Source organism: Anticarsia gemmatalis, chromosome 7, assembly GCF_050436995.1.
Source record: "Anticarsia gemmatalis isolate Benzon Research Colony breed Stoneville strain chromosome 7, ilAntGemm2 primary, whole genome shotgun sequence".
Classification (NCBI taxonomy): domain Eukaryota; kingdom Metazoa; phylum Arthropoda; class Insecta; order Lepidoptera; family Erebidae; genus Anticarsia; species Anticarsia gemmatalis.
Window position 1 is genome coordinate 6,963,053 of NC_134751.1, and position 21,591 is coordinate 6,984,643.

At 37.1% G+C, this 21,591-nt stretch overlaps 5 protein-coding genes across 6 annotated transcripts; 2 read left to right on the top strand and 3 right to left on the bottom strand.

The window, feature by feature from the left end:
* Positions 1 to 238: 238 nt before the first annotated feature.
* LOC142974172 (uncharacterized) lies at positions 239 to 1,830 on the top strand. The gene is made up of 3 exons (XM_076116336.1): positions 239 to 406; positions 507 to 652; positions 738 to 1,830. The coding sequence occupies exons 1-3, from the start codon at positions 333 to 335 to the stop codon at positions 1,439 to 1,441; spliced, it is 924 nt and encodes a 307-aa protein (XP_075972451.1). The 5' UTR covers positions 239 to 332; the 3' UTR covers positions 1,442 to 1,830.
* Positions 1,831 to 2,235: 405 nt separating this feature from the next.
* Rpi (Ribose-5-phosphate isomerase) lies at positions 2,236 to 3,446 on the top strand. Its single transcript, XM_076116760.1, has one exon. It carries the CDS (start codon positions 2,391 to 2,393, stop codon positions 3,183 to 3,185), a length of 795 nt encoding a protein of 264 aa, XP_075972875.1. The 5' UTR covers positions 2,236 to 2,390; the 3' UTR covers positions 3,186 to 3,446.
* A 315-nt stretch (positions 3,447 to 3,761) lies between these two features.
* Positions 3,762 to 5,929, bottom strand: LOC142974437 (uncharacterized). Its single transcript, XM_076116761.1, has 3 exons — positions 5,740 to 5,929; positions 5,189 to 5,552; positions 3,762 to 5,006 (listed from the first exon to the last, which is right to left on the bottom strand). The coding sequence occupies exons 1-3, from the start codon at positions 5,740 to 5,742 to the stop codon at positions 4,843 to 4,845; spliced, it is 531 nt and encodes a 176-aa protein (XP_075972876.1). The 5' UTR covers positions 5,743 to 5,929; the 3' UTR covers positions 3,762 to 4,842.
* Positions 5,930 to 6,314: 385 nt separating this feature from the next.
* Positions 6,315 to 15,463, bottom strand: SREBP (Sterol regulatory element binding protein). Its single transcript, XM_076116759.1, has 16 exons — positions 15,287 to 15,463; positions 14,569 to 15,207; positions 14,064 to 14,347; positions 13,095 to 13,325; positions 12,501 to 12,696; positions 11,861 to 12,048; positions 11,392 to 11,579; positions 10,849 to 11,085; positions 10,350 to 10,545; positions 9,795 to 9,930; positions 9,283 to 9,433; positions 8,793 to 8,892; positions 8,120 to 8,197; positions 7,282 to 7,446; positions 6,796 to 6,931; positions 6,315 to 6,644 (listed from the first exon to the last, which is right to left on the bottom strand). Exons 1-16 carry the CDS (start codon positions 15,363 to 15,365, stop codon positions 6,427 to 6,429), a joined length of 3,222 nt encoding a protein of 1,073 aa, XP_075972874.1. The 5' UTR covers positions 15,366 to 15,463; the 3' UTR covers positions 6,315 to 6,426.
* A 1,374-nt stretch (positions 15,464 to 16,837) lies between these two features.
* rib (BTB/POZ domain-containing protein ribbon) lies at positions 16,838 to 21,390 on the bottom strand. Of its 2 annotated transcripts, none has more exons than XM_076116763.1 (2): positions 21,165 to 21,390; positions 16,838 to 20,201 (listed from the first exon to the last, which is right to left on the bottom strand). In XM_076116763.1, the coding sequence occupies exon 2, from the start codon at positions 20,182 to 20,184 to the stop codon at positions 18,688 to 18,690; it is 1,497 nt and encodes a 498-aa protein (XP_075972878.1). In that variant the 5' UTR covers positions 20,185 to 20,201; positions 21,165 to 21,390; the 3' UTR covers positions 16,838 to 18,687. The 2 variants fall into 2 exon arrangements, with proteins under 2 accessions (XP_075972878.1, XP_075972877.1); XM_076116762.1 differs by lacking the exon at positions 21,165 to 21,390 and adding an exon at positions 20,610 to 20,811.
* Between the last annotated feature and the right edge of the window lie 201 nt (positions 21,391 to 21,591).

Here is a 21,591-nt window from a genome sequence, read left to right on the forward strand (position 1 = left end):
ACAGTTTCAGCACGAATAAAAAACGTGCGACAGCATACCATTGAAATTTAAACAATCTGTTCTTTTTCAACTTACAAACATTATCAGTGGTTGTATTTAGTTTAGTTATAGTAACTTGCATTAAATGGTATAGATAATCATCGGTCATTGACTTACCTGCATGTTTTAAATAAGTAGATGATAGACTATAGACTTAATTTTAGTTGTCAACTGTCATTAAATACCCCATTATTTACTGAGTGACAAAATTTACAATGAGATAGAGACTTTTATATTTATTTTTGAATTTCCTATTTATTTGTATTAACTGCTGAAATCTGAAGGAACCCAATATGAGTGCAGCAGATGAGAAAGAAGTAGAGCAAATGCGATGTGCTCTATCGGCCATTGCTAACGAGATGCAAAAGTAAATATTGGAAATGTTACTTTGTGTCGAAAGAATCATTTTACTTACGATAAAATTATGTTAAGTTATTTACTAATTAAAACAAATGCACTTTTTATAGTTACAGATATCAAACTGATTCGGAATGTTCGAGTGAAACGACAAAAAATGAAGACGTTCTAAGATGTTTGGTCAAATGTAAAAGCACTTTAAAGTTAAAGAACGAAAACATTAGACTACTAAGGCGAAATTTACGGACAATATGCGGTTTGTATTTATTCCAATATTGAGGAAGATTGATCTAGTTTTGAACCATAATAGTACTTACTATAACTTTTATTTAATTTCCTAGCTGTTGCTAAAACATTGTCATCGGCTAAGGAAGTTGAAACTGCGTCACTCAACAACCAATTGAACTATGCAAGAAATCAATATTGGGACTTAATGAAAAAGCAAAAGGCGACATCTGAAATAAGCATTAAGCTACAAGCAGAAAACCAAGCACTACGCGATAAACTGCAAAGTTTTAATAATTTCATCGAAATTGGGTATCGCAATTTACTGAAACCACAAGTTGAAATAGTGGAAAATACTCCTATTTTAGAAAAATTACAAAACATTATAATTTATTGTGGCCAGTACTATGCCGACTACTGTAATCAGCTGGAAAAATGCTCGCAACTTGAGCAAAAGAACAGATTCCTAAACAGTAAGCTCCAAATCTTGGAAAAGAATTTAAAATCAACTTCAGAACAGTTAAGGAACAATGATAGTTACAGTATCAAACATAAACGAGAAAAAAGAAGTAGTATGTCACAACGAAATTTTACAAATATGATGGGTGTTGTTCGTTCCGAATATCAGTTAGGTCATCGACAGAGTATTACAAACTTGACGATGACTCAAATACGTATTAAAAACCACTCAATTCATAACGACATGAGAAATTTAGACCTGACTTCTCATTTAACCACTGTACAGAAACTTTTGCAAGACCAAGACACTTTAATTGAAGATTTGAGGAACCTTTCAAATGAAATTGATGTGGAGTCGTAAATTAGTTGAAATTATAAAAAAACTAACTAAAAGCCAGCATTTAATGCCATATTTTTTGTACTTTATTTTTTAATGACATAAGTTTTGATATTACAGATCTACTTATACTGTTTTGATGTAATTTATCTTTGTTTATTCTTTTTCATCTACTTATAGATTTTTTAGGTATCATCTCAGAACAAGACCATATATGTGTATATTGTGTTTTAGCAATATAGACTGAATCTTCATTTGTAGGTACCTAGATCAAAATGCAACGCAATATATAACGCTCTTATAAAGAGCAGTTAAAAGTTTTGTTAATTATTCATTAAAAGTCTAGGATAAAAGATAGGTTCTCTTCACACTGACTGACTCGCGCAACTTTGCTTGTTGTACATAAGAGAGAATAGATCATATTTTTCCCCGTTTTTGTAACATTTTTTACTGCAACTCTGCTCCTGTTGGTCGTGGCGTGATGTTATCCTCAATAAATAGGCTATCCAACAGTAAAAGATTTTTTCCATTCGCACCAGCAGTTCCTGAGATTAGCACGTTCAAACAAACAAACAAACAAACTCTTCAGCATTATAATATTAGTACAGATACCTAATTAATCATTGTGTATATTGCCAAGATTAAGCTGCCTACCAATCAAATAGGCCACCGTCAGCTGTATAAGCATGCGGAGCACTAATGTCCCAAATTCTTAAATCATTGGACAATAGTGTGAGAAAAAACTATCTACTATGAATAACTTACAATTTATTGAACTGGCAACATTAACGGATTCGCTGACATCTACCTCAACTGTCGAGAGTGTCAACCGTCAATGTCAATTTTACAAAACAATCAATCGTTGCGCGTGTTTCTGTATTTTACAAGACGTGCGTGCGTGATATAGCGACTGGGCTACTACTATATTATTATATATAATACCTTACGGGTCATCTAATTATAACGTTAATGCATGTTGCTTAAAATATTGACACCGTCAGTTTTGAAGCGCACTGTTTCTGTTGGAATATTTAGCCGGCTTCGAAGCACAAACGTGAAAATGTCTTTAGAAGAAGCTAAGCAAGCTGCTGCAATTCAAGCAGTCGATAATTTTATACAAAATAATATGGTTGTCGGCATAGGAAGTGGTTCAACGGTAATTTATGCAGTGCAACGATTAGCAGAACGCGCCGAAACAGAAAACTTGAAGGTGACCTGTGTGCCTACATCATTCCAAGCCAAAGGGTTGATCAACAAACATAACCTAAAACTAGCCGAGCTCGATACTCACCCGGTAATCGATGTAACTATCGACGGAGCCGACGAAGTAGACAGTAATATGGTACTTATTAAAGGTGGCGGTGGATGCTTGTTGCAAGAGAAAATCGTCGCGTCCTGCTCCAAGTTACTTATAGTAATTGCCGACTATACAAAGGACTCTACCAAACTAGGAGATCGGTATAAAAAAGGTATACCAATTGAGGTTGTGCCAATGGCTTATGTTCCTGTCAAGCAGAAAATTGAAGCAAGATTTGGTGGGAAGACGGAGTTGCGCAAAGCTATTGCTAAAGCAGGACCTGTGGTGACAGACAATGGTAACTTCATCCTTGACTGGTTATTCACTGACCAGAATTTGAACTGGGAGCTAGTTAATCAAGAATTGAATTTGATACCTGGAGTTGTGGAAACTGGTTTATTTGTTAACATGTGCTATAAAGCCTTCTTTGGCCAACCAGAAGGTGGTGTGGTTGAAAGAATTCGTAAATAAGAAGAGAACAATGTCAGTGTGTTTAGAGAACTATAGCATCTCTACTGATCACAGCTTTTATTTTTTGTACAAGTATATTAGTATTTTTATGTAGCTAGAAAAAAGTATATACTCAAGGCTGATGTAACACAGCATTTGAGATTCATAGTTAAGCATAGTTTATCAATGTTAAGAGAAGTTTTGTATGTTTGGTGTTTAATTGCTTATTTGTTGTAGCTTACTGGTTATGTGGCACATTTAAAGAATAAATTTTTTAGATTAGAGGTTGTTTTTATAAAAAGACACTGATTGTAAAATTTTATCTATACCTAAACATTATGAAATCAGTGTAAGACATTGAACTCGGTTCTTAGAACAATCACCTCTTGAACTGGTAATAATGTGATAAGAATAGGATGCTTGATAACTTACTATGCATTACTCAAATTGTGTACTGTGTTAGGTTAGATCATGTAATTTTAATATGTATGTTGGGCTTATACTTGCATATCTTTTGATATTTTATATTATTCTCCAAGCCATATTTTGAAAACAGGTGATGAAAACATGTCATTATACTAGAAAAAAACAAACATAGCTTGTAATATTTCTTAGATTTAATTAAATAAAAACACTCATAAAGAATGTGCTTTGGCAAAACTGTAAGTTTGGTAAAATCAATGTGAGGTAGAACATTTATAATGCAACGATAAAAAATCAGTAATCAGTAAAAGACTTATTGTTAAGAAGTACTTACATTATTGTGACAATTTAGAAATAAGAACAATAATCTTATAATGGGCTAAACTCATTCAAAACATTTTTTGTATAACATTTATCAATAAGATATATTTCTGGAATGTAAAAATAAAGTTTCTACTTTATATTCATAACATTCTCGTTTTAGTTTCCTTTATAATACTGCAACATTCATTTTAAATGACCACATTTATACTTAGATAGACTATTCATATCCTTACAAAATAAAAGTGAATAATTGTGCATTACATTTAAGTACAATTGCTTGCTGAAGCTTGACTACAAGCTCTTGTTGGCTCAATAAAATTAAATTAAACTAACTACAAAATACAGATCTCTATAACTTCTCATGTTGAATAGTTCCTACAAACTAAGAAAAGAAAATGCAATGCTGTGTGTAACAACAGAAACATACATGCCTTATGAAATGAATAATTGATCTTTCACATGTTAAACTGTCATGGCTATAACAATGTGCATAATTTTATGTAACCTTTTTTAATCATAATCCCTGTACAATAACATTTTAAGATCATTGAAATTATTGACACATGATACACTTAGATTTAATTCCAAGATATGCTATGATAACTCCCAGTATTTTTTAGACATTGATATTTTAATGTGTCATTATAACATTACAAGTAAAAACTGAAGTAAACTTGAAAATGTGATGTTAGTCAGATGAACAACAACGCTAAACTTTTAATAGACAAAAGTTCATTCATATACTATATTGATTTGATACTAATATAGTTAACTATTCAAGGAACACATAGCTGCAATACATTCTAGTGTTCAAAAAAATCTTGTGTGCTCAAACAAAACATACAGAAACAAGAAAGTTATACTATTTACTTAGAATATTCGCTGTTGTAAATAGTTTTTAGTGCACCTTATAAGTAATAGGCCCTGAGATCTAGTAGAGGCTTGTCTTTTTCATGATGCGCAGAAACTCTTCCTGGTTTATCTCTCCGTCTCCATCCCTGTCAGCCTCGTCTATCATTTCATGCAGTTCCTCATCAGTCAAGTTCTCGCCGAGTTCCTTTGCCACTCTCTTTAAATTCTTAAATGATATCTTACCTGTAAAATAACATGAAATCCGAAATAATAGTCATTCTTTATATATTTCTTATTGTAATTTTATCAAATTCATACCAGTAGAATAGAACTTGCCCCTTCACTAATACTGTGGTTCAATTTGATGTAAAATTAAAACATTAACATAGGGGTTTAATGGGCTAAAAATGATTATTGATACCAACCAGTTTCATCATCATCAAAAAGTTTAAATGCTTTCATAATCTCTTCTTTAGTATCCTTTTCAGCCATTTTAACAGTCATCAGTTCAAGAAAGTCTTCAAATGACACTTTGCCATCTCCCTTGTCAATTTCTGCTATCATCTTTTTAATTTCTTCTTTTTTAGGCTCAAATCCAAGAGCTCGAATAGCAACCTTTAATTCCTTTGTGTCTATTTTCCCTGTATTCTCTGTATCAAAGAGATCAAATGCTTCTTTGATATCTCTTCGCTGTTCTTCTGTTAGTTCAAACTTAGGCCCAGACTTCTTTCGAACGCCTGCATTATTGGCACCTACTGCCTTCTTTTGAACGTTAGCCACAGCAGTTGCCTGAAATTTGAAGAAGGGTATGATTGATGTAGCTGATGTATTATAATGGCATTTTACCAATGACACGGAACAACTTAAACATAGTTTGTCGGGATGAAAGGGGTTAAAGGTAATAGCACTAAATGAAAATAAACACAAAGCGACAGGTGCACTATAAATCAATACGAGTGGGAAGTCGCGCACTTACCATTGTTATTACTTCGGAAACAAAACTTTCTGGGCTCGTAAAACAAAAAGTGTGCAATTGTATTTACAGGGTAGGTATCATTTCTTTATTTCACCGGTTACAGTACTATATTGATCCAACTTCTATTTATATTTCCAATTCAAATAACCATAACATTAGCATTGATACGATATTTATCCAGCTTGTTGACACTGACAGTGACATTTAGAAATTATTATCGTTGACACTTGATGCGACTTTGCGACCATAGACTTTTGTCTTTGCTTTAAAAAATATTATAAATTCTTTTCTTTGGTAAATCAATATGCTTCTTGTAATCTTATAATGCGTGTAATACTACTAAACCCTAAAATAGGATTAGGTAACCAAAGTTTTTAGATAATTATGAAATATGAAAGATCTGGAGAATTACTCTTGATGTACAGACAGAATAAAAACGAATAGTAGCCTCAATTCATTATCACTCGCTATGTTCCTGACATTAAGCCTTTCCAAAGATGTAGCTCTGTCTGTGTATAAAAGTAGGTAGGCAGTAGGGGAAACACATGATTAATACTTAAAAATAAAACAACATCTTTGGTAAAACAAATTTCGTGTATTAAAATTAAATATTTCGATCAAGGCGAATGAATTTTATTCACGCGTGTATAGGTAAAATAGTAGTAAAAATTAAAAAGGCGGTTTTGTTCAGGGGGCCGAGGGCATTGTTCCGATGGACTTCATGAGATGGTAACAGTGTGGTAGTCTGCTGCGATGGCCTATCTTCTGTAGAGTGGCGGCGGCCTGTGCCAGCATACCGGCGCGCTCGCCCGGTGCCGCGAGAACAGCGGCCGGCAGGTGCTTACATGCCATGTACAGCGCTACTGCACGCTCTCCGTCACCACCACCTCCTTCCAAGGCTCGTTCTGAAAATCACCACAGAATATAATTATTACATAAGTACTAAAGGATAAAAAAGAAGTATTAAAAGGATACTTGTTTGGTTTTGTTAGCGAGTCTTGCCGAATTCACAATGCTTTTGGCTCTGATTACTACAACATAATTTAGGTGACATACCTTTTCCACAGATGATAGAGGACCGATTGAATCTTGGTCGTAGACTTCCATCCAGCAACTGTTGCGTGCGACGTGGCGCTGCGCCAGCCATCATACGGCACACCGCCGATTGCAGGAACACTCGAGACGTTACCCACTGGAAAAAAACATATTACTTGAGTCACTACATGTTAACAAAACCTATTAGTTATTTATCAATACTTTGAACACAGGATATCTTGCTATAAAGCACTCGAAGATTGCTTCTAGAAATGAAAAGGTATGTGCGAGCATAGCAGTTGATTAAGTAATGAACCCTCTCTCTTTTTCTTATTATATATTTCGTATCACATATTGTATTGGGGTCCTAATCCTTTTCCTCCATTTCGCTCTGTCCTCGAGAACCACAAACCATACACTACCATCATGTGCTTTAGCGCAACAATCTACCATTTTTGCGACTAAAAAAGTCGAATACATGTAAGTAAATTAAAAGCCTATACATACCGGTAGATTCTGCGATAGTCTTCGCAGTGAGTGCAAGTCACGTTGGAAGGCTCGCAGTTGAGCGTGCGGCGCGGGCCGGCTTTGACCCTCCGCGACCGACGTACTCGCCTCCCACACTCCCGCGCGGACTTCCAGCACCCAATCGCAGCACAGCACTTGCATCAACTACACAACACATTATAACAGGTTATTTTTGATACAATATTTTAGGCGCAACTAACAACTGTAACACGTCGCTCTATTTTAAATTAATTATAATATATAACTATCTATTATTCTATTTATTCAGATTTTACCACTTCTAAGTTTCGGTTAGCTTATCAAGAGGTCACTGTATCAATCGAATAGATTACCCAAAACTATTTCATAAGCCGTAGAACTAACCCTAAGTACAACAATCGTAAACATATAAATGTAACTGAAGCAGATGATTTCACGATTGCTGTGCTCATTTTTCAATCTAAATAACAGAGCATTTTACAAACAATAACTACAAATACAAGAAAACTATACCTACTTAACATAAAATGGATAACATATTCTTAAACAAATAAAAAAAATAATGAATAAAAAGTAAAACCATGCAAATAAAACAGCTTCCACGTGTCGGATGCAACTAATGCGAGATTTGCCTTGTAGTAATATTGCACAACTCGTTATAACCAGTGCAATGCAACTACAATGCACTCCCGTAATAGTCATATAAAATCTTCAAACTCCTTCAAAAGAAAAACTGAAATAAGCATATCAAAATCATAATATAACATGCAATAAATTATAAAAAAAATATGTAATAAAAAAATAATAAAAAAACAACTAATTTATTTTGTATACTTACCAACATGAGTTGTGTAGGTTTTCGGCAGCAGTAATAAGCCAATGAATCAGCTAATCTGGTGCCCGCGATGTCGCATACCTGAAATATAAACATGGTAGATTAGTAACAATTGTCAAGACAATAATATAAACACATTTGAATTGGTTTAGTTATTATGCGTAAGTCTATATTGGATACGTTATGATTCTAATCAAAAGCAGAAATATACGTTTATAACGAATACAAAATGATATTGTCTTTGAGAATTTCACATCATATTTTTAAATTAAAATGGTAACTCATATTAGTATGTTACAATAAATACCCTTGCACGTGTACCAACTAGGAGTGCCCTACCCAGCTGGCGCAGGTGTTCACGGGCTCAAAACACGAGCGATTTTCTTACTTAAGTTTGCATAACACTTACGATGATCGTAACAAATTACGCAATCAAAGAAAGTTTAATTGCGTTACCACACCTAGTCCATACACAAGTCCACCAGTGTCTTGGTCATCATTTGCAATAATATAATATTTCACTGTTTTCTGTATAAATGTCCAGTCAGTTTTTTTTTTTTAAACACACCCTAAATATTTTGTAAATAGAATATTAATATATTTATCAGCTTCGTCACTCACTGAATAATGTTTTTCTAATCAGCTAATTGAATGAAATATAAATACATTCACGTACCTTGAGTATGGTCTCGGCCGTCCGTTGGAAGGAATCTTCATCTCGACACTGAGCGAGGCTCAACAGTCCGCGACGGCTTTTGTATGCCATATGCAGTGCCCTACGTATAATAGTACAATAGCTATATTTTCATCCAATAATGTTTATGCTATGAAAGACAATAGTTATTAATACAACAACTATAAACTATACACTTTTGTTTTATAAACACAAGCGCGACTAGAATTTCTAAGTTTTCGCACGTATGAGAATCTTCTCATTGTTAATTAGACATGTTGAATGGTAATTGGTAATCAATATAATTGAATATTGTTGCTGACCTGGTTTTAGACGCACCTGGCACTTTGATATTCATAGTAATAGTTTTGATATAAATAGTGCATAGATAGAAGTCTGTGACAAAGAACATTATGAGAATCTTTGATTTTGTCGCTGATCCAAATCAAACGAGGTTTCAGGTAAGTAAAGATAGTGATAAGCATCTATTTACCCCGGCAGAGGGTCTTCACAATTAGCGAGTGGTTCAGGCAGCATGTTCAGACGGTCGCCGATCTCAATCGCCTTGCCAGTGTCGGCGAGCAACCACGTCGCCGCGACACCAACGATGTTCGCCCACCATTCCATCACCGGATCCCAGCAACCTAAAGAATATCATAAGGTAATTATGTGGTAGTCATGTATCTTAGAAATTAGTAAAGTTCGCAAAAACTAATTTAGATTTCTCTTCGTTACGTATTTAGTCCGCGCCATCCAGAATTATTTATTTAAGTGCCACACAGTACGCAAGCTAATTGGCAGCATTCAAACCCTTGACATTCGTTTGCTTTTGCTATAGTGTATGCAGTTTAAAAACTACCACTTTTTTTTACTCTACTTAAATATTTACCTAAGCTTTAGGCACGTTTATTGTACTGAATAACTCATATAATTTTGTTAAGTAGTATAGTACATCTGGAAAAAGCTTGGTAACCTAGTAATTTTTTTGTTAAAGTTATTGCCAACCTGTATGATGCGGTGCGACAGTAGAAACGTCATCAGTAATCAGCTTGATCAGTTCGAGCACGTCACGAGTGTTACTACGTTCGTCAGCGCACAGGAGCATTTGAAGACCTTTTTGAAGAAGTTCTAGATGGTAAGCCTGAAATACAACAGACAGGAATGAGTTTGAGAAGTGTGCTAACTTTTTTTCAAAAACTAGATCTTGGTGCGAATATGCAAGTTTTGGATTAGAAAATTCTGAATAGTGTAAAAGTACATCCTGAGAAAATCGATGGGAGATGGATCATGGAGATTCTATTATACCTAATGTGTTTTAACTATAGTGTGTTTAACTCTGCTCCCCGAAGAGCACGTCAAGCCATCGCTTGACGTGTCACCGCTCATGTCCATTACCATTAACACTGGGCTATGTGGTTGATATAATGTATGTGAAGTGTATTAAGAGTGTACCCGTTATTGTGCGCACGCAAGGACATTAAACATAAACTAGCAGAGTTGCATCCCCTTAGCAGACATTCGGCTAGGAGGACATAATCATTTCATAGACATAAGTGTTACCCTCATGGCGTATGCGAGCGGGTCGGCGGGGTCGGGCAGGCGGCAGAAGAGCTGCGCGGGCGGCGGGCGGCGCTCGTAGGTCCAGCGGCGCGCGCGCAGCCAGCGCCCGCCGCGCTCGCTGCCCGCCCAGCGCAGGCGCAGCGGCCACTCCGACAGCGCCGCCGAGCACCACGCGCGGCACGAGCGCAGGTAGTACCTGCACCATACACGCTTGTTACTGATTAATGTAACGGAAAATTGGAGAAGCAAAAGAAATTATAATAGCCCGTAACTAGCGACTCAGGCCCATGTGAATTTTATGTCTATTTTAACGAAAAAAATACCTAGAGACTAAATGCAAATGGAAATTGATAACTGTGATTTCTATGTAGGACTACTGAATGAAGGATATAATACAAGTCAGGAGATATATCCTTCCGTCAATAGCAAAATAGCCAAGCTTCCTACACTAAGCTTGACTAGCTTTTCAGTACCATAACATACCGATATAAACACTCACCCACACAACCAGTTTCCAAACTTAGGCATATAGTCCTTAAACACCAACGCAGCGGTAACATAAGTATCAGCCAATAGTTGTTTGTTGCCAGTCACTTCGGCGAGGTTGACCGCTTGGAGCGCCAGGAGCACGCGTTCACTTCGACCACTGTGACTTGAGAGAATCTCGAGTTGCGCCAGTCGGTGGGATACGGCTGAAACTTCGGCGGCCCAGTGCTGTGTTGCTCTTCTTGAAGGACTTTATAAAAAATACAGGAATAAGTCAAAGAGAACAAAAAGTGTCAACTCACATATTGTTAATATTAAAGTAGTATAGTTTCAGAACGTCAAATTTCGTTCTCCTAATGCTCAATCATGTTACAGGTAAGACGAAGTAAAAGTAGATTAGGTTGATAACTAGATTTCCTGTTAAATATTTCTACCATATTCTTTAAAGCTAAAAATGACCCGTATAAAACCAGTCTTCATTTCGAGTTTTATGATTGAATTCTCTTTAGTGAGTTAAGGACACACATTACACAATTCCTTTTTTCTTATGTCTCACCTATCACTCCACAGATCGCCAGCCCGTCGAGCTAAGAAGGCGCCAAAAGGTAATCTCTGCAAGAACTGCCGCAGTACAGCCGCTATAAGTGCCGGATACTTGGCACGTCCTTCCACGCCACCCTGGACGCTTTTGCCGCATATTGCCAAACTCCGGTGTAACTCTAGTCGTGCGTTCGTCAGATCACCCTGAAAATATTATATGAGTTATGAATACTATCGTCCTAAACTTAACACTAGTTTTTATAAGTTACCATTTAAGAGCTAACGTTTTGTATTTATCGCGACGTACCACGTAATACCAAGATGCACAACGAGTCTTAAAGTAACGAATAGTAATGATACCTTATTTATACCATTTAAAAAATAGTCTCTAAAAATTTTATATAGTAAAATGAACGCAATGTTTATCGGTCGATCGGTTTGAAAGGCCCTAGAGTTTTCGCGATTAGATTTAATTGTTTTTTTACCTTTTTAAGAAAGTTATCAGCTTGTCGTTTGTGTTTATAGAAAAGGCCGGCTTCTTTTGACTGGGACTTCGGGACTGAATCACCGTAGACAAGTAGCTTGACAAGACAACCACCAAGTACAATGAAGTTCACGAAGTATATGAAGAAGGTTGTGAACAGCCAAGTTCCCCACGATACTCCAGTAGAACCTACAAAATGGTGACGAAATTCTCATTAGAATCTTATTCGTTTAAAGCTTCCTTTACACGTTGATAGATGCGTCCACGGACACTCGCTGATGCAAATGAATTTCCATGAACTGCAGGCTTACTCCCGAGAGTATCAGTCAAAAATCTAATTTCATTGGATCAAACAAGTGTCAAATCGTAGGTTTTAATTTCAAACTAGCGCGTGTTCAAAAATTGGTTTAAAAATAAAAATAATCTACGTCAAACAATCCTATTAGTTTCAATTTAAAACGAGCGTTCAATCATGCGCTAGTTAGGAATTGAATCGAACACGAATTCGATTGTGTCAAGAGTAAGCCGGATGGCCACACATCTGCAGATGCATCTATCGACGCGTAGAGAGGGCTTTAGAAGAAGTAAAAAATTAAGAGTATTTTTTAAGTTGTTTCATTATATACTGATGAAATCTTTACCAAAATCATTATCAGCCAGTATTTTCCTCTGGTCCACTCTCGCGGAGAAGTCCGTAACATACGACTCAGACATGAAGTTGCCAAAGAACGTACTGAATGGGTTGAAAGCAATCAGTCCGACCATGAAAGCGCATAGCGCTAATCGCGAGTGATCACCCATTCCCATTACGATTTTCGTTGAATATTTATCTTCCACCTGTAAACATAAAACAATTGAAATTTAAAGTAACATAATTATATAAGTACATAATATCACTCCTGTTGTACCCGAAGATGTAGGCGGTGTATGAAATACCCTACGTTTCGCCACTAACGACGTTAGTCCCATGTAATAGAGGGCGAGCTTATTACCATTTAATTCAAAATTTAAACATTTTCAAAATTATTTATATTGAAGTAAAATTTTTAGTCGTAACTTTAACGTTATTCAGTATAAAATGCAAATGAAAGATTTAATATCTTATAATATAACGAATTAGAACACAAAGCTCTATGTATAAACTACTGCCATTTGCGTGAATCCATTTAAAGATCAATTGATTGCTTTCTCACAAGAAGATATTGTACTAAACAGCACCGTATTCTATCACTTACCTTAAACTCGGGCGATGATGGTGAATCACTATCAAATCCGTGTGGTGAGCTCGAAGGTGACGAGATATCGCTACGCGGAGGTGTGTAAGTAACATCAAACTGTGGTTCTTTCACTCCAGACTTCTGGAAGGCCAGTTTTAGTGCCATGTTCTCTTGCTTCAAGCGAGTATTTTGATTCTGCAGGTACTTGATGTATTCGATCGTTTTACGTAAAATTGCTGATTTGTTCAACTAGAAATTTCAAGTTTCTATAATGTTGTTTGGCATTCCTAATAGGAGTAGTATATTCTTTGAAATATTGAAATAATATTTACATGTTTAATTTTAAAGCAAATTTAATTTTAAGCAGAATATCTTGTACACAAGATTTGGAGGTAGTATAGGTATACAAAAATTAAATTTTAGCAACCCACAGGCAGCTATATAATAGCGGTCAGTTTGTTATTAAAATTCACAGAATTATTAAATACAACTTAGATAAATTGTTTATGCCTAGGCTCTCTACTGTTGCAGATCTATAATATTTTCTAATAATGATTAGATAAGTTTAGGTTAGCATAAAATTAGGGTGAAGTAGATTGCTGAATGAAAGTTGTTTGTTCCAACAACAAACAAGTCATTCTATTACATCATTGTTGCATCATAATATCATGATAAACACATGCAGTGTTAATCATGTGATTATATAAATATACTTTTGGTACCATTCATGAATGCATCTATTGATAGTATCTGTATCATAAATAATTTTATCAAATCTTACTTGAATAAAAATATGTGTAAAAAAGTATTTAATGAAAATATGTTGGTATATAATTATAAACTAGAAGTAATTGGGAGCAAAACTTAAATATAAAATAATTGCAGAGCACACCTACCAAATACATAACACATAGCAATTCTAAGAAAAATGACTCATGGGAATTCCTACAAAGTTAACACATGAGTTTAAATGAATGAAATACATACTTTAGCTTCCTCCCCAACCAGCATGTTCTTCAATTCCACTATTCTATCATTAATACTAGTTCGATAGCGTCGCTCAATAGCATTGTGGGCACTTCGCTTCACTTCTTTTACTTTAGGCACACCACCCATATTTGGGGCCTGACTTAAAGCAATTTTTTCACCACCATCAAGTACAACTGGTATTCCAGTGAGAAGGGTAGGGCCACTGTTGCTTGTAAAGAATGTGTGTATCGGTCTACTCTCATTGTTAGCTTTCGTGTTTGTAATGATTCCTTGCGTAGCTCCTGAAATATGCAAAATAATCATTATCATATTTTTTCATGGATTTATTTGATAATTTTCAACATTATTAATGCCAAATTATTGAGATAGTTGAAAAACAAGTTTTTGGTTTTCTGATGCAATAAACATCAGACACATGTTAATGACAACTCATCAGACTCTTGTGATAGCTATAATCAGATAATAACTTAGACTTTGGACACAAACAATAAATTATGTTTACCTTGTACTGGAGCACTTGTGTACATGAAGGTTTGAGTCTCCGGATTAATAATATTTGGTTGCAACACAACTGGAGAAAAACTTGCATCAGAAGTTTTTATGATGAGTGGAGTCATTCCCTTAGCATTGTTTTGTATCAAGAGAGGTTGGTTAGGTGCAGGCTTTGGTTTACTTGGATGATTCACTGGAGTCCCTCCATCTAACTGCAATAATGATCCTCTACCATCCTGAATCTGCTGGACACTAGTAGGAGCCAGATTTACATAGAGTGGGCTTTGGACCACCTGCTGCACAATCATGGGGGTTTGTGCCGGTATTCTGTTGTGCCCATGCTGAGTCACGTCAGGCAATGGTGTGCTTTCACTGATCTGCAAATTATAGCTTTCCTCTCTACCATACACCCCTTGAACGGGACTACTCTTCACTTGCGGAGTGGTTACTGGCTGCGCCTTGGGTCTGTGCGTGTATTGTGACACCATAGGGTTTCCAGTAGGATTGTAGCATGGTGAGATTTGGGGTTGGGTTACAGATTCGCTCTTAACTTTTGTGTCAACACTGAGCAGTAGAGGATCGTTATCCACACGCGATAGCTCATCTTCTAATGTCCTCATAAAATCTCCATCACAACCACTGAGAAAATCTTAAATCAAAACAAATTACTCACTTATTTGCGACACAAAATCAAAGCGGATTCTAACCAAATATAATATGGCTCTTACCTTCTATTTCAGCGATGTCATTGACATTAAACACATTTGAATTCATAAATGGATCGTCCTGCTCCATTTTAGGGTCCATTTAAGTAACAATTAATTTAAAAACGTAAAATTTCACAATAATAATACACTTGTTTACGTTTTTTGGCATTAGTAACCATTGCGTTTGACATTTGTCTGATGATATAACTGGACCAATCAAAAGAAAGAAAGAAGGTGGTACGATATGACGTCAAATTAAGGTGCGTTCATAAAAAGATAAGAAATTATTTTCTATTTTTATCACTACGAGTAAGTATAAAGAATTAATAAATAGTTTGCTTGCTTCCAAATCACAAAACAAAAAACTTTGTAATAAATTGTAACGAGTAAGTTATATCGGTCATAGATGGCGCTAACGTTGATATTATGAAAACATCAACATCAAACGTTTGTACATCTCCTAAAAAAATCAGGCTAGAGCGGACAAGTAAAATTATTTGCCGTTGCCGATGCAATGAATACGATTATTATAAGGTTTATTTATACGAATTCCGATCTGTGTCCATCACCCCTCGCTTTATATGACATCTAGCTGTTAAGTGTGGGCAGTTACAGATATTGCATACGTCATAATTAAAAGTTTTTTTTTATATCTACTAGATGGCGCATGATGTGACAATCAGAGCGGCAACGGATTTTATATACAATTTTTGTGTGTAACAAATTGAATAGACTGAGTATTTAGGATAAATAATGATAAGTAAGCGCTTTTTTAATTATACGTAATAATAATAGGGCAGTTCATCTGTTACTAAAACTTGTTCAAAATAACATTTTTGAACACGCATTTTTTTGTCCATGCGCTAATATTCGTAATCCTATCTGCAAATAATTATATTACCTAATTATTGGAGCAATGTCTTTAAGTGTAAAAAGTCCACTATTGGGGTATGTCGCATTGCCATTTAGCGTTGTACCCCGCGACAAGCATTATTCAAGAAAATATCAACAAGTGGTGGCAAAAGCTAATGAGATCCATTTAATGCAATCCACACCAAAGTTCCTCTCAAGAAACATGTAGCAAATAACGATAAATGTGTAAAATAACATTGATTCGTAAACAAAGCGTTATTTCATTTTTGTGAATGTCGTGTTTCAGCGACCCTCTTTATTTATATACGACTCAGTTACAGCATTTTATTTTCAATTGTTTTTTGTCAGTACCGGCCGGGTCCCACATGTAGCTTCACCGCCCATTGCAGCCCACCTGTGATCTAGATATTCTACCTGATACACGTTGATAAAGGTAATTCCTGATGTTCATAAAATAAATGACTGATGTTTTATTACAGTATGTGTAGCTAGTTTATAGCTAGGTACCCGATGTGTCATAGGCAGTTAGAAACTGTGCCTAGTGTAGTTAAGTTCTGATCGTAAAGGTAAAATTGGCTAGAATAAACCAGTTCTGAGCTCTCATTATATTTCTATCTACGATTATTTTTAATGCACAGACTATGGTGTTCTTAACTATGTATAAAATAATTAAAATGCAGGAATAATAAAATACTGATGTGATATTAAACGTTTAATTTATATTTGTAACATTATATTATCTGTAAATATAGAGTTCTTATTATAATAATATGTAGTTACGAGATAAACAAACTCGATTTATTATAACTTAAATGTATAGATACAGTACCAACTACATATTAAAGTACATACGATATTTTCAAATCCCAACTTAATTGAAGAATAGTGCAATAACATCATACTTAATAACATATATTTATAGGCACAAAAGTGGATATATAATAATTACAGAATAACATTTGTTTTAACAAAAATGTGAGGTATTTAATAGTATGGCAGGCAGAAAGCCTGGGTATCAGCAGGCATCCTCTAAATATGAATACATAAAAAGATTTCCCCTGACGTTCAAACCACAAGAACAGAAAAGTGCTGGTACACCTACTGGAATGTCCTAACATACATAATGTTTCATTACAACAAACAAAGGCACAAAATAGTGAGACCTACTAAAGTGTAGTTTCTACACACACCATACCGTGATTAACTTATTTAGGTAATTACACATTTGCATATGCAAAATTAAGGTAGATACATTCGTAGATATCTATGGCATTTTCAAACTAGACTAAAGTAACAAATCAGTCTTCCAATCAATTACCAAATAATAAGTAATGTATTTATTAACTTAAGAATATGATAAAATTATATGTTTACTCTTAGGAATTTAATATACATATTGAAGAAACGTAATATTATAAAAGTGATAATTATACACGTCATTACCGAGAAGTCAAAATGTGCAATCTTTGTACATATGAGTTCTTATAATTACATTTTTATATCAAGAACAAGAGCTTTATAATTACCTACACGTCGAGTGAAACACCCAGGATTACACTCATAGATCAGATATTAAAAATAAACTAGACAATTTACGTATGTATAACAACGCATCGCGACGGTATTCCCTCTAAGTTACCACAAACCTAATTATAACATTGAGCATTCTTAACTAAGTGTTTATGAAATCTCTTAACTCTAACATGAATCACCGTGCTTGTGCAAAACATCTTTATTCTGAGGAAATGGTGAGCACAACTAGATATTTATTTAACAACGAACATTTATGGCAATCGACAAACAAATAAATTAATCTAACCCGTAACGTAAGGAAACAATAGGTTTAATAGTTCAGTATGAAGATACGTCGCTATCCGCGATGACATGAGCGTTACACGTCGCACGCAAGTTTATCTTCCATGATGTGTTATTAAAATGTTAACAATACGAATATCCTTTTAACTTGATATTTCACGTGGATAATATGGCATAGCGCGACGTGGTGGACTAGAGTAGCTGTAGCGAGCGTGAGGTAGTAGCGGCATATCAGTCTATAAACATCACAGTCGCAGACAACAAATTGCACAATAACTTGTCTAGGCGAACCCGCCCGGAGAGGCGCGGCGGCGTGGCCGGCGCTGCCTGCTTGCCCTTCGGCCCTATAAAGTTACCTGTCCAACTAAGACAACATTACATGCTAGTTAAAGCTAACTTATTTTGCTATTTATTAACAAAGACGTAAATGTTATAAACAAAAAACTAAAGAAGAAATAAACAAAAATAGAATCACAATAAGGCGTCGTCCAGCATTAAACGGAAATTTTATTTCGTTTTTAGGCTTTAAAGACGCATTGAAAATAAATAGAGAAGAAGAGAGGTAGAAGAAAAGTGGCCGCGGGGCCCATTGCAATCGCCCGGCCGGAGCGCCCGGTCATCGATGGAGTGCGCGCGCGGCGCGTCCTACCAGTATAGCCTACCAATAAGTGCCTTACTTCTAACTTTGTACGCCTAAGTCAGTCTTTTCGAATGTACAATCAACGGTTCATTTTTCAATCTCTTTCGCTGCCGCAATCTAACGCAAAGTTACGCGGCGGAACAATAACACCAGGTGGTTGATCTAAATCACGTCGACGAGGGACTGACAGGTCTTCGACGTGATCATCGTCGTGGGGAGGTGATCTTGGGGACTGCGGCGGCGATCGAGGTGGCGTACGTGGAGCGAGAGCGGCGTGAGCTGCTGCGGCTAGCGCCATCGCATGTAGAGCCTCTCGCCCTCCATCGCGTGTTGCTCCTTCTAAAGCTTGCTGTAGGAATGATGGGTCAATAAGAGGCGTCGTGGGGTTACCATCGTCGCCCCCTCCTCCTGTACCACTTAAGCCATAAGGGAAGGCAGCGCCATTCGACTCTCTTTTAACTCCTCGACTCATCGGGCGGCTGGTAGTTATGCCAAGTTTCTTCACTTTATCATATAATGTACGTGAGGGAACGCCATATTTACGTGATGCTTGTAGTGCGCTCATTCCGTTACGCACGCACTCGATAGCTGACAAAATATCGGACCTCGTATATTGTTTATACCTTTTCCATTCGGGTTTCTGTTGCGGTGGAACGTAAGGCGCCAAGCCTGCTCTAACGTCTTGTTGGAAATTTGTCGGTGGCGGGGATGGATGGAAAGTGCGCTGGCTCTCGTCCTCGAAAGATCTTTCAGTGTAAGGAGAATGGGCGTCCTCTGAGCGATCTGATCTATTGTAATGAGGTGAAGAGGCCCGAGAAGAAAGTCTGCGAGGACGGTAATCAAAAGCGCGATGAGGGCTCGTAGCGCGTTCGGACTCATGAGCCGACCCATTGGAATGCAGGCGAGGTGGTGCATGCTGGTTGACAGGGTGGCACACCAAAGACATAGGCTGCGATGAATCAACCGGCGAAGTCTGAGCGAGTACGTTTCTCAAAATGGGTGTGTCCCGAGTGGCCAGCATACTGGAGAGTTTCTTACGTTTGAGCGGGTTCATATCAGCGGAGTCGTAGGCGGCGGAGAGGACAGGCGCGGCGGGTGGAGGCGGCCAGCGCGAGGGCGGCGCGGGCGCCGGAGGGGACACGCTGGAGGGTGCGGCGGGCACCACGCGCGGGGGGGACGCTGCCGGCGTGCGCTCCGTGCTGCCCGGCCGGCGCCGCAGCTCCGTCATGTCGAACAAACCCTTAACCTCTAATTGCTCGGCAACTTTCATGATGTGTGGTATGTGAGCCTGAGTTACGTTTACCTCACCCGTGTACATGTACTCGAGAAGGGCACGCATCTCAAAGTCCTTAACACCAGGGAAAAGGATGCTGCAGTGGTCCATCGGCACATCGGCTAGTATTGATTGAAAGTACGGGGAGTTAGCGGCCAGGACGACTCGGTGAGCCTTGAATGTCACTTGGTCGTCGACCACTAATGTGCAATCCACATAGGTCTCCCCTTTGATCAATGCTTCTAATATTTCCACTAAATTGGTTTTGTGGTGATTCCATTTCAAACAAAATGTTTGAGGCCCTTCGGTGCTCCCCATTTTTCTCAGATGTGATTCTGAAAACAAACAAAGAAAATTTTATTCATCTATGGAAGGAAATATCTCTCAAAATTTTTACATGATTAGATGACATCTTTATAAAATATCAGCGAAGTTTATCGACCTACAAGTATGCTGGTTGTAAACAAACTACTTACTTACAAACTACTTTTTGCTAGGAAATGGTATAGTTTACTTATAATATTTATTAAAATTGTATAAACCCAAAAATACTATAAAATATTATCTTTTCTTCTAAATTAAATTAAATCTCTTAAATATCTTAAATCTCTTGAATTCAAATTAATGAATAGAAACTAAATTATAATTTTAATTAATTTATTAACAATATTTTATTCAAAAGCGTTATCTTTTAATTGACATACAAGTGAATAATTCACTTCTAATAAATAACACCCTCGTACCTGGAATAACACCCTCGTACGTAGACGCGGGATACATGGTAGATAAATAAATGTTGTTAACACGCACAAGTCCGACAGACAACTGATAATGTTATAATCCTCGCGTACACTAAGTTCCGTGCAAGCTGCGTGCGATGCGCGCCGCACTACCACTGACTACGAGTGTGGACGTATGTCGCGGAGCAGAGCCACTGCTCGACTGCACCGCCCTTCCCCATTTACATATTACGCTCTATAGCCCTTCCATACTGCCAAATTGACTTTTTACCTTTTATTCGGCAGGTATAATCAAACTTAGGGGACCGATGAAAGCAGTTACGTTGGATTTCCTCCTGCCATAGTCCCCATAAATTTTGCATAATAGTCGGCTTTCGTATTTTCACCTTTATTTTTTACATGTTTATACATAAAATAGAATAGCAAACTTTTCACACTTATTAAAATAATACAAACCTTGAAAATTAGTAATACCGATTAAGTCCTTATAATTATTCAGGGTCTACGAAATCGTAGCACCGCTACGAAATAAAAAATGTAAAATTTTGAAAAACTTACCTATAACAGGGTAATCCGGAGTCTGCACGTCAACAGATTTATTTTTAAGAATGTTTATAATTTGGAAACCTCATGGGAATTCCGCACTTGCACTTTATAAAGTTCGTAGCACGTTCGGGGTTGTTTCGCGCGAATGTACCAGTGTCGACTACGCCCTCGTGTGGGGGCGGCGTGCTCTTGCGAGCGTCTGGCAGTGACTGTCTGTCGGTGGAAGGCGGCCGGTCGCGGCAGGCCTGTATTCTCCGCCACCGCACCGCGCCCCGCACCTCTTGTGTGCGCTTTTTACGCACGCAGCGCAGCGTGCCAGAGTGCAGTGCAATTGCGTGCGGGCGGAGCGCGCGGGGCGAGGCGCGCCCGACGAATTGCAGCCCGCTGAGGAGGGCGCGCGCCTGTGTGTGCGTGAGTGCGCAAGCGCATGTACGCGGCA